General features: G+C 40.7%; 1 protein-coding gene across 2 annotated transcripts in view; it reads right to left on the bottom strand.

Moving 5' to 3' along the window:
- Positions 1–6,133: 6,133 nt before the first annotated feature.
- Positions 6,134–16,376, bottom strand: part of LOC142100788 (rho GTPase-activating protein 6-like) — a 238,407-nt gene continuing 228,164 nt past the window's right edge. For both annotated transcript variants that reach the window (XM_075184601.1, XM_075184602.1), the window contains 3 exons: positions 8,628–8,725; positions 6,837–6,967; positions 6,134–6,728 (listed from right to left, as the gene is read on the bottom strand). In XM_075184601.1, the coding sequence (XP_075040702.1) occupies positions 6,568–6,728; positions 6,837–6,967; positions 8,628–8,725 (390 nt within the window). In that variant the 3' untranslated portion in view covers positions 6,134–6,567. The remainder of the gene's footprint in view (positions 6,729–6,836; positions 6,968–8,627; positions 8,726–16,376) is intronic.

The following is a 16,376-nucleotide window of genomic DNA, read 5'->3' as shown; positions in this document are numbered from 1 at the left end:
ATCGGAGAGGAGTTCCCAGCTTACAGGTGAACAGCGGACACACGGAAGGACAATGTATACAGCCAGATCCAAAAGCAATCAGAGTAACACGAAGAACAGGCAATGAATCCATAATCATGGAAGGTTAATATAGTGCTTCGGGACCAATGAGGGTCGAGAGGAGGTCCAGATCAGAGTAGCCAGAAACACCTGTGAAGGAAATGTCTCAGAGGCAGAAGCAATCGTAGTTCTTAAAGGGAAAGTCACAGCGCCGGCACCTAACTATGGGACCGGCGTGTGACACCCGAAAAGCGATTCGGCAAATTCATCTTTGGCTCTACCACAGAAGGCTGAGCGGCTTGCGAAGCTCTTGAAGCCTGTTCTTGGGCAGTGTGCCGCTGAGACAACTCTTGGACCATTTGGGACAAGGTCTGGATTTGTCCTGCCAAAACTTGCGCTGGACTTGGTTCCATAGAACCGAATACAAGACAATTCACTCAATGCTAGTGTATATATTTTTCGGCCGGTTATAATGTTACGGCTCACGCCCCAGGTATCAACTCCTAGAACTGCTTCAGAGGTCTTTACCTATAAGAACCGCTTTTCCTGTAGAGCTAGATGCGCTCACAGGTACTCTGATGCCCCCAGGTCTTGTACTCTAGTAGTAGGAACTGATACCGTGGGAACGCAGCGCAGGTGAATATGCAGAGGTGGAGTGATAATTCCAGCAGAGGTTTTGAGGGTGTCAGCAAAACGATACTGCCAAGGTCCAGGCTGGGGTCAAATGAATCACAGGCAATATGGCAGCATCAGAATCCAGGCAATAGGTCAAAGGTCACAAGCAATCAAACAAAGTCAGTATCCAGGCAATAGGTCGGCAACAATAATCAGGATCCAAATGATAATCAGGGAGCAAGGTCACAGCAGGGTAGTATGCAGAGTAGCAGGGACTATAACCAACAGGGGAAGATTGCCCCTCACTGCCTTATAAATGTGCACTGGCCAATGGAAGAAGACTGGGGGCAGGTCCTGCATTTAACCACCTGGCTAAAGTTAAATTAGCGCACGCGCCCGGCTACTCTGGATGCCAGGAAGCGGCGCTGCACCTCAGTAGCGTCCCGACCTTGGCAACAGCCGGGGTAAGCTGGAAGTGACGTCCCGGTCGTCATGATGACGGCCGGGATGCTGGAAGACAGAGGGGAGCGAGTCGTTTTGCCTTGTTTTCCATTCCAAGGGCATGTGAAAGTACTAAGTCATTAGTGTATGACACATGAAAGGCCAGGCTACACAGTCTTTCTCAGCATCTAGAGCCAGTATCATGGCAGGAGTCACGTTTTTATTAGCAGCATGAATTAGGTCAGTTACTTTACGGGTGTAATCGGCCACTTGTCGGTTAGTTATAAATCCCACTTGGTCAGTGTGGATTAAGGTTGGAATAACTGCAGCCAATCGATTTGCTAGCAATTTAGCAAAAGTTTAAGGTCTACCTTAAGTAGTGAAATGGCCTGTAGCTAGAACATAATAGTGGGTCATGGCCTTTTTTTTGGGAAAACTATTATGTTAGCTGCTGAGGTGGCACCATCAAATATCTTAGACGAAGAATGGAGTTGAAGAGGTCCAGGAGTAAAGGTGTGAGAGATGGGGTGAGTTTTTTGTAGTATATGTCTGTGAAGGCATCAGGGCCTGGTGCGGATTAGTATTTGAGTCATTTCTTCAGGGGTTACATTGGTATTGAGGGATGCTAATTGAGCTTTGGAGAGGAAAGGGAAGTGGAAATTCCACAAGTACTTTTGATCTGTGAGTCAAGCTGTTCTGGGGAGGGATTATCAGAATGGAGATCATATAAATTTGAAAAATGAGTGGAATTGGTTAGCTTTCTGTGGATCAGAGAGATGTGGTCCACTTGGGTCTTTTAGAGAAATTAGTCAATGCTGCATCCTCTTAGTTCTAAGCTTCTGTGCAAGAATGGTGTCTGCTTTATCTCCGTGCTCATAGTAACCAGAGTAGGCTTTCGAGGAGAGGATTTGATTTAGTTGGCCCTTGAGTGTTAGCAATTTTTGGTATCTCTTTTGTTAAGGGAGTTTTGGTGTTAGGTGGTAAGTAAAGCAATGTCTGATTTGAGTTCAATAATGCTTTGCTTGTATTTTTTCTTTTCATTGCTGGCTAGACCTATGAGTGTGCCTCGACTAGTGGCCTTGTGAGCTTCCCAGACCAAAGGGGGATGTGGGGAACCTCCAGTGAAGAATTGTATTCACAGAACTCATAGACCACGTGGGCCACCCGGTCTTTATTTTCCTTTTTATACAGTAAGTGATCATGCAGTCTCCATCGGAACCGTGATGGGTTGTGAGCGCCTAGATCCACTTCCAGCGACACTGCTGACTGATCCGACCAGGTGATTGGGATGATATCCGCTTTATGGAGTAATTGAGGGAGAGAGTGATCCACCAAGAGCAAGTTGATTCTTGAATGGATCTGATGAGGAACTATGGGTGAATGACCTGTTTGAGGAGAAGAGGACCCACAACGAGTCGTATAGGTTATGATGTTAGTGTCAAGTCGAGTTTGCGTGAGGTATGGAGTACCTTTTAGCTAAGTGCTATAGGGAGGAGTGATCAATAGATGGGTCAAGGACTGACTTAAAGTCTCCACCTACTATTACTTTCCCCTTGGAGAACCTAGAAAGTTTCCTAAAGAAAATGTCATAGAAAGCACTTTGTTGTGAATTGGGGGCATACACCAAGGCTAAGGTTCCTGATGATATGTTCCAGTTAATATAACAAATCTACCGACATGGTCAGTTACAGAGGAACGTATTACTAGTGGCACTATAGTATGGATTAGAATGGCCGCAGCTTAGTATTGCAGTTGAAGTAGAAAGCATTGGGGAAGTGTCTACCTGCTAAGTTGGGGTGTTCATGTTTGAATTGTGTTTCCTGCAGAAGAATGATATCGGCTTTAAGATGATTGAAGGCCTAGTTTGCCATATAATGCTTTTGGGGCGTATTTCGCTCATTCACATTGAGTGTGATTATTTTAATGCGCCATTTTGAAGGCCAGGTATGGAGATGGTTTGCAAATAAAGGGTACTATGATTGAAAGCAAGGTCAGCTTGGAGGGAATAGGGGGAGAGAGGGAGGTTGGAGGGGATTGTTAGTAGATAGAGTGGAAAGGGGGAGGAAACCAGAAGTTGATCGACAACCACCGGAAATGCATTTTGTAATGTGCACATCCTGTATGGCCAGTGGTGTAGTAGGGACTGCAGGCCTGTACTGCGGGGTTTGCAAATATGGAGTTCTAGTGGTGGGGGATTATCTAGGGGGAATCAGACATTCATGTAAATGGATCTAGGGTACTACCAGTAAAGGAAACAAGTCTACATGTTGGGGAAGTAGGCTAGTCCTAGGAGGGGGAAAGAGCGGATGTGGAGAAATGCATAATCTTTAGGGTATGGCTATGGAACAAGGCTGTGAATAATCTCATTAACAGTTTATAGCAATTAATGATGAAACACATTAAAAACACAGCATTTGACATTTTCTAACGATAACATTATAATATATTAAATTGTAAATTGCAAACAATAATTAATTGTATACAGTTTAAACTAATGAAGATAAAACAGATAAAAATGAAAGGAAGTCTGTGACTAGATGGTTCTAAGTAAAGGAAGAGAGGTAGAAGATAAAATAGGGGAGTTGAATAGGGAGGAGCGTGAAGGAGGAGATAAGGAACAGGAAAACTCAGACGTTAAATGGAGTTAACTTAAGAATTGGGGCCCTATGATATTCCCTCCTTTGTCTCAGGTCCAATAAATGCAGAGCAAAGCAGCTATTCAGGCACAGCTCCATCACTCGGGGGACTGAGACAAGGGAGGGACATAACAAGTACCGGAGAAGCTAAAAATCTAAAGGGTATAGTTGAAACCTTTAATGCAAAATGAGCAGATCAACATGATGTTATGTTGAGTTCGTGAGAAGGATCCACAGCATCTGAGAGAGAGGGGAGAAAAAAAGGGAGAGGGAAGGGGTAGATAGAGGGAGATAAAATTAAATAGTAAACATTTAGAACAATGAGCCATAGTTATTAATCAAGGAAGTAACTAGCAGACTAGTTTCTTGAAACAGTTATGCTTTAGACCAGTGTTTCTCAGCTCCAGTTCTCAGGACCCACTAACAGCGCAGGATTGCCAGGTGACCAGCGAACAGGGGCAGGCTGGGCTGGGTGGCAGGGGGCATCTGCCACCCGGGCCGGTCCCATAATGGGCTACCTTGGGCTGGGTCACTGGGCCACCTGCATTTTTTTCCTTTAAAATAGACTGCTGAGGCGAGTCTTGCCCCCCGGGCTGAAGTTTGCCAGCCCCCCCCTGCCAGCGAAATAATTAGTACCACCTGTGGATCTTTCAAAATGTGTCAGTTAGTAACGAATACACCTGTGCTCCAGCAATGAGATATGGAAAACATATGCTGCTAGGGGGTCCTGAGGACTGGAGTTGAGAAACACTGCTTTAGACCATTCTGGAATAGATGACTTAATGACAGATGTAGAGGCTAGTGATGTTGAATTTGGTGGAATTAATGGAACGCCACTTTTTTGAAGGTATTTTTTCTACTTTAACACAATTGTTCCAGATACTGATTTAAATTGTGACTCGCAATTAAAATAGGTAAGTCTTATTTCACATATGAATAAATTTCACTTGGTTTTATACAGTGTACACTATTTTTCCTTCTTCTCTTTTTGTCTGAATCACTTAGTTACCAGCGCCAAGAAAAGAATCTCCCATTGATCTTTAAACACAACCTGAAGAACATCATTTTGGTGGGTGCATTTGATCACACAATTTATAAACAATACACATTATTCTATTTTTTCTTTTTTTTCTTCCTGCACAGAATTTCTTATAACTTTGACTTCATCTGGAAACTTCATCCCTTCTGGCAGCGGTTCATAGACTTTGTAATACAAGACTTTCTACAATATATTTGTGATTGATCACTACAACCACTTGGCACTGGTTATATGTTCTGAACTTAGAAATGTGATGCCATATCAGCAGACACAGCAATAACCAATGAGAGTAAGTATGTGTATAAAATAAAGCTCTAAACCAAGCAGTGACTTTTGATGAGTGAAATCACTCAATCACACATGATCAGTCTAGTCAGCTAATACATTTCAACCTGCCTGAAATAAACAGTGCTCTGTTGACTCAAACCTAAGCTCTAGTCAAGGCATTGTTATACAGTATTTATAAAATAACATCTTCTGCAGCAGCACTTTGTAATACTTACAATTTACTTACAAATTCTAGTGAGAAACGGGGAACAAGTGAGACACAAGGGGTGGGGTACTTCTTTCTTACATAGTTGCTTTCTGAAATGGTCACCTTCCTGTCCAGTTGGCATATTGTACATAATACTGGTGGTATTCTTGTAGTGTAGAAATAAAGGTAACTGATTACACTGTGCTTTAGAGAAAAGCCATAGCTACACCGCATTTAATCTTTTAACAGATTGCCTTTTTATGGACAAGTTAATTTCACATTCCACTAGCCATATGACTTGGCTGTTCCTGGTTTCCTCAACCCATATGTAACAAATTAAGAAAAGCCATTCAGGTTTACAGTAGTGCTTAGTAGGAGTCTCCAAATGAGACTAGTTACCCTCTGATAGAGGATATATTAAAAACTATTTAATTAATTCTATAGATTGGTAGAAAGGCATTGGTAGTGTCATCAGAAATTGTCAGTTTGCTATAATTGTTTTGGATTGTATGTTTTGTATGAAATATATTGATATTTAATATTTTTTTTGGGTTACTTATTGCCTATAGAGCTTCATCCTCAGCACATCTATACACATAAATGGTTTCTCTTTTTGTTATACTGACCCAAGCTGTGTTTGGAGTAGCAAATTCCAGCAAACTCCACTTGCATGGACCCATATATGGCAATGCCAGATGCTGCTGAGTGCAGTGCAGTGTTGCAGTATTCAGCACAAGAGGATTGAATCACTCATCTTCATCTGGGATTTGATTTGCAAATGTGTAGACAATGACTGATACACTAGCAATGATACTTATGAAAAACAATTCTAGGGCAGCAATTGGGAAGCAAGTAAAGAAAACATGGTGACCAATTCTGTATTGAAGATATTATTTATTCAAAGCCAACAATAGAAAGTGTATCAAATGAGACCAACATAGGGATATCAGAGCTCAAACTGAGTATGAGTTGTTGTATGAACATGAATTAATATATAATTTAATTGTTGTATGCAAAAATGTTTAACATTCAAATATATATTTGCAAGACCGAAGCTATGCTATTAATTAACAGAACTATCAGAAAGACTGTCAGTAATCTCAGAGGTTTACATACACCTATATCTTAAGCATAACATTTGATGTAATAGTGTGTTTTAGATTAGTATCTAAGGATTCTCATTGGGAACTGAGAATGAGTTAATGAGCAAGCTCATTATTATGTCACCATGTGTATGAGAAGGCACCTGCAAAGGACAAGAAGAACTGGATAGTTATTCATGATAAAGGTGATGACAATACATACAACTGAGAGACAAGGTTTCATGGAAAAGGAGAAGAGGATCCCCATGTGAAGAGCGGCAAGAAACGGGGAAGCACCGGCAAAAAGTATCTATGAGGTGTGTCAGTGAGAAGCACAGTCAAATCCTCCTGAGAGCGAGATGGTCGGCGCTTAGATAAAAGTGAGGAACTGTCTAGAAGACCTGCAAAAGAATACAGTGAGAGATGAGCACAAGAAAGATAGATGCTATAACACGGATAACAAGAGACAGGGAATATAAACATTTAAATGAGCAAATATGGTTTCTCACCTGATTTTCCTCTGACACTCAACATCTGCATTAGAGATGCAAGAGAACTTTGAGGATCTATTGTAGATGCTACATGCATTCTCCACCGCTGGTTATTTTCTTGCTTATTTGGACCAACCATATCTGATTCCCTGTACAGTATAAATTACAAAATAACACTAGTGTACAGTATTTACCTAACATATCCACCTTTCTTGACTTTAAAAACTGTATTTTCTATATAAAAAACACAATCTGAAACTAGTTCCTAGATGCTTTAGTTCCACATTGTGAGTTTTCTTTTTAATTTTTTTTAACTGATATTCAATTTTTGGGATTGGTGATAATACCGTTCATTTGGTTGAGCAAGATCAGATATAGAACCTCCCCCAATCTTAACAGTTTGAAATGGGCGTTAAAAATCCACCTCTTCATAAAAGTCTTCCAGTCATCTGCCTAACTACCCACCTGTCAGCTACCTCTCCCTCTTTCCCTTTCTTACCCCTTCTCGCATTTGACCCTGTCCCCTTTTAACATTTCTTGTGTCTTCGGTTTGTCTGACCCTCCCTTTAGATTGTAAGCTCCTCTGAGCAAGGTCCTCTCTCCTCATGTTTCCACCATTTTTAACTCTACTCTACAGCTACTCTGCCCTCTTACTTCTTGAGCCTTCTGCCCACTGACTCCACTCCTGCTTTTCTCTGCACCTTTTCAGTTGCTCTTAAGCTGTTAGGTATGCCCACACTCTTGGGTAGTGCTGACTTTCCCTCACCCTTTCTTTCCTGCTATGCTGACTATCTCTCACCCTTTCTTATTAGCTGTGCTCTGAGTTATTGTGATGCTTGTTTATTGTACCGTAATATTATACCTTGTACTGTCCTACTGTTTGTTCCTGTGCGGCGCTACGGACACTTTGTGGTGCCTTACAAATAAAAATTAATAATAATAATAATAATAATAATAATATAACCATTGCTGGGCAAAAGTTTAATTCATATTTTCCAAATGTAAATTTGATGTGTGAATGATAAAGGGTTTATTATTACTTTGCTACAGGTTACTGTTTTTTTCTACTGTGTAGAAGAAAAAAAAGTTCAAGGGTGGGCACATATAAAGTTATTTTGCAGTCTGGGTGTAATATTGTGGGTCTCCAAATGTATCACAAATCCATTAAATCGACAAGAATGATACTCTCTGGATTTAAAATCATGGTTATATATCTATAATTAGAAACGCAGAGGCAGGTGCACATTTTAAGCACTAAGAACATAGTTCTGGAATTTTGTATGTTTATGTCTTTTAGGCCGTACCCATCTATCCACAGGTGGTTTTAATAAGAGCAGCATATAGTCTGATTCCTACTATAACTACTTGTAGATTAGAGGCACTAAATGATGTAAGTCCCAAGTTATAAAATTATAAATTGATAGTGTGAATATCCATACAGGATGTGGTAGATGGGTATCCACAATTTGATCAAAATTTGAAAACTCGGGTTTATTCTAGAAGTCAAATAGAGTTTATATCACTGCCGAGTTTAAGATATAAATTTGTATTTAATCGTGTGTGTGTGTGTGTGTGTGTGTTTGTTTGTTCTTGCCTTAAAGTGTATCTGCATTTTGGATTGTGTATTGTGCAGTCACAGCAGTGTACTTTTTAATGTATTTGGAAATTAGGGTGTGTTACCCAGCAATTGTTTTTAATGCCTTGATTTTTATGTTTATGTATGTGTGCAACATTACAACATTATAGTCTTCAAAGCATTTAATGTATTTGGAAATATGCTTTGTGATAAACCCATAAATTGTCACTTACTGCGAGAATGAAGAGTTTCGACGTAATAAATAGTCTACAACTTCTGGATCTGTCTGCAGCAAACTCATTATTATGTCACCATGTGTATGAGAAGGCACCTGCAAAGGACAAGAAGAACTGGATAGTAAAAATAGTTCTGTGCTAAAGAACATATATATTGAGTTAAATTTATTCAAAGTGACTGGTGCTCCTTGCAGGGCCGGTGCTAGGGTCCTCGGCGCCTTAGGCACAATTTCAAAATCCGCCCTCCCCCCAGGCACAATTCTGTCTTTTCATGATCGATATGTCCATATCGATCATAAAAAGACAGAATTAGTAAAACACTCCATCTTTTTTAATTTACATTAAAATCTGCACAGTTAAAAACCATGAAACAAAAGCCACTCCCCTCAATAACACTCACCAACTGCCCCTGAGTTTAAAAAGAGTGCCCTAGAGTTTGGGTGCTTTATCAATGAGCTGCCTGTGGCAGCTAATTTTATTATAGAGGGGTTGCTGGTTCACCGAATGCAGATGAGATGCTGGCACCTAATTCTTTTAACACCAGCTGGCGCTTCACTGATTATAGACTGTATTCTGTGGGAGGTGTTTTACCTTTGGCTCCTCCGATCCCTAGAGGGATATAGGTGCAGCCTTGCGGTTATCTCCAGCTATTATTCCAATACATGACTGACCAAGGACAATCAGTTCTGATATAAAGGCTGTCTTGATAAGGATATCTTGGCAGGGGAAAGTTGTTCTTTATAGCTGCCATAGATGGAATGGGTCAAAGAGCGAGGTACAAACCCGGCTCAGGTATCTCTCCTTGGTGGGCTTTACCTCACAGAGGCAATATATATTTTATATATATATAAAAATAGCACTTAGGTGAAAGTTATAGAAGACACTGTAGCAGGCTTTTTATTGGCTGTGTTCTATAGTGTTCTTCCCTTGCTTTCACACTGCATAAAGGAACTAGTTCCAAGTCTGTTTGGGGAAAAGTCTGTAATTTCTTTACCTGTTCAAAATCCCAGTCTAAACTGCTGAATGGACAAAGCAACCAGAAGCCCGATGTGTGCCCTGAGAGCAACGGAGATGGAACCTGCTTGGACAAGATCACTGGTGCAGTCCATCTCTGAGTTATCTAGCATCACTACAAGGCAAAGGGAGGGAATCTATCTGTTTGTCCCATTCCCAAGTCTGCAGAACTAGAAGATGCCCATCAAGGAAATATTTCTCAGGCAATGGAGCCTGTTTTAGGGACTCATTCTGAGCCACCTTGGTTTAGGATGTTAGAAAAGTCAGTCATAGGCCTTGCACAGGTCTCTTCATCTATGGAGAAAATCTTAAGAATCTTCTTCAGTCCGGAAGATACAAAAACATCATATTTCATCTCAGTTCTTTTTAGAGAGGGTTCTGATTTTGAGCTGTCACAAGAGAAGGGTGAGTTAATTGTTATGTTCGTTTAGTCGCTATCAATAAATATTATCTGCTGTGATCAATGTGGTTCCAACGCACAAAGAGATTTAATAGCAAGATGTAACAAATAACAATTGAATACAATAAAGTACAGCCGATACATATGCAGCGCACTGGAAACTGAATGATGGTCACAGTGCCTGGTTTATATACAGTTTGTGGTACATAAAAAAACAGTGATGATGTCATGGCATTTTTCTATTGGTTCAGGAGTTAGGACAGTCCAGTATAATGCAGGTCATAGGTCGGTTCAACCAATGCTCTCCAAGGGTGGGGGTCAAGTTTCCAACTGCTGCCTATTTGTCTTCCATTAGGAGCCCGCCAAAATACTGGTTCAAGCCAGCCTATTAGCATTCCAAACACAATATAATTTTGAGCATTAATCCTTTATCATCCATAACTAGCATACGCAAGGTGCGATCACTTAGCCAATTCTAGCGGATGTATGATGGTAAAAAGTGGATTAGAATGACACTAAACATGATACATTTCCTTTATCCTGAACCTTAGATGTCAACAAATTGGTTTTAACTAGAGATGAGCGCACTCGGATTTATGAAATCCGAGCCCACCCGAACGTTGCCGATCCGAGTCGGATCCGAGACAGATCCGGGTATTGGCGCCAAATTCAAATCTGAAACTGAGGCTCTGACTCATAATCCCGTTGTCGGATCTCGCGATACTCGGATCCTATGAATTCCCCGCTTGTCGCCGCCATCTTCACTCGGGCATTGATCAGGGTAGAGGGAGGGTGTGTTAGGTGGTCCTCTGTCCTGCTATATCTCGTGCTGTTCAGTGCTGTGCTGTGCTGTGCTCTGCTGTGTCCAGTGGTGCTGTGTCCTGTGCTCTGTCCTTCTGAGGTCAGTGGTGCTGCTGGGTCCTGTGCTGTGTCCTGTTCATTCCAGTGGTGCTGTGTCCTGTGCTCTGTGCTTCTAAGGGCATAGTTATTTCCCCAATATTCCAAAGTGTTTAAAAAAATAAAAAAAAGTTATTTTAAAAAAATACAAAAAACTAATTACATTTTTTTTTAATTACAACAAAATTTGCACAACCAATCCTGCAGTATAAGCCCATTGGTACTGCAATATTACCAAGTTCACACATTCAGCAGTAAAAGTCCAGTGGTTCTGCAATATTACAAAGTTCACACATTCTGCAGTATCAGTCCAGTGGTGCTGTGTCCTGTGCTCTGTCCTGCTGAGTTCAGTAGTGCTGCTGGGTCCTGCGCTGTGTCCTGTTCAGTCCAGTGGTGCTGTGTCCTGTGCTCTGTGCTTCTAAGGGCATAGTTATTTCCCCATTATTCCCAAGTTTTTAAAAAATAAAAAAAAAGTTATAAAAAAAATTTAAATAAAAAATTAAAAAAAAAAATAATTATAACCAAATTTGCAAAGCCAATCCAGCAGTATATAAGCCCATTGGTACTGCAATATTACCAAGTTCACACATTCAGCAGTAAAAGTCCAGTGGTACTGCTATTACAAGGTTCACTGATTCAGCAGTGTATAAGTCCAGTGGTACTGCTATTACAAAGTTCACTGATTCAGCAGTATAAGTCCAGTGCTACTCTCCTGTGCCGCATATAATTTTTAAAGGCTTTGCCGAGTGTGTGTGGCTTAGGGGTACGCTCTCTTGTGCTACATATAATGGAAAACCAAAATTTGGAGGATAAAGTAGGGAAAGATCAAGACCCACTTCCTCCTAATGCTGAAGCTGCTGCCACTAGTCATGACATAGACGATGAAATGCCATCAACGTCGTCTGGCAAGCCCGATGCCCAATCTCCTAGTACAGGGCATGTAAAATCTAAAAAGCCCAAGTTCTCAAAAAATAGCAAAAAGAGAAACTTAAAATCATCTGAGGAGAAACGTAAAGTTGGCAATATGCCATTTACGACACGTAGTGGCAAAGAACGGCTTAGGCCCTGGCCCGTGTTCATGACTAGTGGTCCAGCTTCACCCAAGGATCTAAGCCCTCCTCCCCCCCCTACAAAAAATTTAAGAGAGTTATGCTGTCAGCAACAACAACAAAACAGCAAAGAACTCTGCCTTCTAAACAGATGACATCACAAATCCCCAAGGCGAGTCCAAGGGTGTTGTTGGTTGTGAACCCTGACCTTCCCATCACTGTACGGGAAGAGGTGACTCCATCCAGCATTTGCAGCACGCCCTCTGGATATGCTGGAAGGATCACCCACAGTCCAGTTACAGATTTGGCTAATGAAGGTGTGAATGTTGTACACTGGGAGGAGGATATTGATGTAGCTGGCGCTGAGGAGGATGTTGATGATTATGATGCAGACAGATACCAAATTGCCTTTCTCAATTTCTATTTATATTCTAGATTATATAACGGCTGAAAAGTTTTCTGTTTTACTCCTAGTGGAGAGGGGATCTGATGCAGACAGATACCAAACTGCCTTTGTCCATTTCTTTGTATATTTGAATTTCTAGTTCTACAGTCTATGCAGGCTGCTTTATTTATATTCAACTACAATTGTAGGGCGGGGGGGGGGGGAGGGGGGGGGCATAGATAGCCACCAAAGTAACGTGGTCCATTTAATTTCACTTTCTAGCTCCACAGTCTGTGCAGCCTGCTTTTTTTATCTTCAAAGTATTTATATTTACAAGCCTTGCAATCTAAATTAACTAGAGGTAGTGACGTGGTAGAACTCCAAAAGGCAGTTTGGAAGCCCCTGTACAAACTGGCTCTATTTTTTAACTGAGTTGTCCCCCCTCCAGTGTGTACTCGGAAAGAGTTTTTAGTGCAGCGGGGAACCTGGTCAGTGAGCGGCGAAGGAGGTTGCTTCCTCACAACGTTTAAAAAATAATGTTTATAAAAATGAATAATCAATTCCTCAATCAAGTACAGCACTGCCCTCCAGACAGTACAGAGGGACTGTGGTTGTGGAGTCCAGCGGGGACGAATTGATAATGTGTGAGGAGGAGGAAGTATACACACTGTAGGGGGAGAGGAATCAGAGGTTGAGAATGAGGACGACATCTTTCCTCAGTAGAGCCTGTTTAGTTTGTACAGGGAGAGATGAATTGTTTTATTGGTGTGGGGGCCCAAACAAACCAATCATTTCAGCCAAAGTTGTTTGGTAGGCCCTGTCGCTGAAATGATTGGTTTGTTAAAGTGTGCATGTCCTATTTCAACAACATAAGGGTGGGTGTGAGGGCCCAAGGACAATTCCATCTTGGAACTTTTTTTTTTGCATTATATGACCAATCAACAGTCGTTTGCCATGTTCAAAAAGTAAAACCAAATTTAAACAAATTCAAGAAATTAAACCAAAAGTAAAATGCCCTGTCATAATTTAAAACAAGAGGTATTGACGTGCTCTAAAACTACTGTATTGTTGTTTATATTTTAAAAACACTACACTTGAAAGCTTGAGTCTTTCAATAAAAAAATAACTGTCCATTGCACGAATATTTGCAACAGGGACAATTTTAGGGTTAAGAAAGTCAACTAATAACACTTCGACGCTGTCTGTCTTTATAAACACTACACTTGGAAGTTGGAGGAGGTATTGTGGCCCCGGCACCAAATTTACTACCGGGGCCACTCCACTGTGCAGTCCATATTTAGGTGTATCAGATATTAAACAACGGTGACAGTTGATTCCCAATTTTTTTATTATATTGTGGCCTCGGTACCAAATTGTGTACCGGGGCCACCACACTACGCAGTCCATACCCTTTTTTGGTGGAATTCTGACCCGTGGAGGGTTTTTTAATTATATTGTGGCCTCGGTACCAAATTGTGTACCGGGGCCACCACACTACGCAGTCAAGATAGATAGATGCGTATCATAGATAAAGTACATTCAGTGGTGTGGGGCAAATTGAAAAATATTCAAAATGCACTGACATTATCAAAAACAAGAGGTTTTCACACGCTGAAACTCCAACATGTATATGATGGAGAGGATGGTGGAGCAGCCGTATGTGCAGTGTAATGCAGACCTGTTGAAGGTTTTTTATATATTTTATTGTGGTGCCCAGTGCCCACTACTCTACGCAGTCCAGATACTATTTTTGGGTGTAATTCTGACCTGTTGAAGGTTTTCTATATATTATATTGTGGTGGCCAGTGGCCAGTCCTCTATGCAGTCCAGATACTATTTTTGGGTGTAATTCTGACCTGTTGAAGGTTTTCTATATATTTTTTATTGTGGTGCCCAGTGCCCACTACTCTACGCAGTCCAGATACTATTTTTGGGTGTAATTCTGACCTGTTGAAGGTTTTCTATATATTATATTGTGGTGGCCAGTGGCCAGTCCTCTATGCAGTCCAGATACTATTTTTGGGTGTAATTCTGACCTGTTGAAGGTTTTCTATATATTTTTTATTGTGGTGCCCAGTGCCCACTACTCTACGCAGTCCAGGTACATTTATTGGTGCGAATCATACAAGTTCAGGGTTTTTAATATATATATTGTGGTCACCCACTCCTCTACGCAGTACAGGTACATTTATTGGTGCGATCCATACAAGTTCAGGGTTTTTAATATATATTGTGGTGACCCACTCCTCTACGCAGTCCAGGTACATTTATTGGTGCGAATCATACAAGTTCAGGGTTTTTAATATATATTGTGGTGACCCACTCCTCTACGCAGTCCAGGTACATTTATTGGTGCGAATCATACAAGTTGATGGTTTTCTTATTATATATATTGTGGTGACCCACTCCTCTACGCAGTCCAGGTACATTTATTGGTGTGAATCATACAAGTTGATGGTTTTCTTATTATATATATTGTGGTGACCCACTCCTCTACGCAGTCCAGGTACATTTATTGGTGCGAATCATACAAGTTCAGGGTTTTTAATATATATTGTGGTGACCCACTCCTCTACGCAGTCCAGGTACATTTATTGGTGCGAATCATACAAGTTCAGGGTTTTTAATATATATTGTGGTGACCCACTCCTCTACGCAGTCCAGGTACATTTATTGGTGCGAATCATACAAGTTCAGGGTTTTTAATATATATTGTGGTGACCCACTCCTCTACGCAGTCCAGGTACATTTATTGGTGCGAATCATACAAGTTGATGGTTTTCTTATTATATATATTGTGGTGACCCACTCCTCTACGCAGTCCAGGTACATTTATTGGTGCGAATCATACAAGTTGATGGTTTTCTTATTATATATATTGTGGTGACCCACTCCTCTACGCAGTCCAGAAAGATACCTCGTTGCAACGTTTTGGACTAATAACTATATTGTGAGGTGTTCAGAATACACTGTAAATTAGTGGAAATGCTTGTTATTGAATGTTATTGAGGTTAATAATAGCGTAGGAGTGAAAATAAGCCCAAAAACTTGATTTTTAAACTTTTTATGTTTTTTTCAAAAAAAATCTGAATCCAAAACCTTAAATCCGAACCGAGACCTTTCGTCAAGTGTTTTGCGAGACAAATCCGAACCCCAAAAATAATGAAAATCCGGATCCAAAACACAAAACACGAGACCTCAAAAGTCGCTGGTGCACATCCCTAGTTTTAACATTATTATATTAAACTATTAAATCTGTTACATTTGATTATAAAAAGACTATGTGCTAGAGCTTTATTAAGGTGAACTATTTACAAATGTATGTGTGAGTGTAAATGTATTTAGAAGTGTTCACTAGTGTTATTGCATGATACGCCCTTCCATGCCATAGCATGCTATTCGCATATTTTCACGTAAATCAATTAAATCGATGTTTATTAAATTGAAACAACTTTTTCCAATTATTTGACTTTCACAGAGGCTTCCAATAGTTTGTCTCTTTCTGACAGAGGAGACAGTAAAGTGGGAATTTCCGTCTAAAGTAGACACTCCTATGACTTGCTTACTAAAATCTACTGTCCTTCTAGTCCTTGGAACCGTTTATTTCAACAACAGCACAGATCAAATATGCAAGGGAATTTTAAAATGTAAGTTGCCACTGGTGCGGGACTGAGACAAATATGAGTTAACAAAGAAAGCTATTGAACAATGGTGGGAACATGAATTGGGAGCCCATAGCTCTAATCTGCTGCCATTAATGGACCACATTAGAGAATCTTCAAAATACCTAGGTGAAGTAGTTCTGGATGCAGCCCTTGCGAATTCCAACATTTTGGCTTTAGCAGTGACTAGAAGGACTCTTAGACTTCACATCTGCATCGCAATATCTGTGAGGACACTCCTATTCTTGCCCTTTGAAGGTCAGGCTCTTTTTGGGCCTGGAATTTACAAAATAGTTAGTCAAGCAACAAGTGGTAAGAGTTTTGGTCCTTCCATTTTCC

Source organism: Mixophyes fleayi, chromosome 9 (genome assembly GCF_038048845.1).
Source record: "Mixophyes fleayi isolate aMixFle1 chromosome 9, aMixFle1.hap1, whole genome shotgun sequence".
Taxonomy (NCBI): domain Eukaryota; kingdom Metazoa; phylum Chordata; class Amphibia; order Anura; family Limnodynastidae; genus Mixophyes; species Mixophyes fleayi.
The sequence above is the reverse complement of the archived record's forward strand: the minus strand, read 5'-3'. Positions and strand labels throughout refer to the sequence as shown.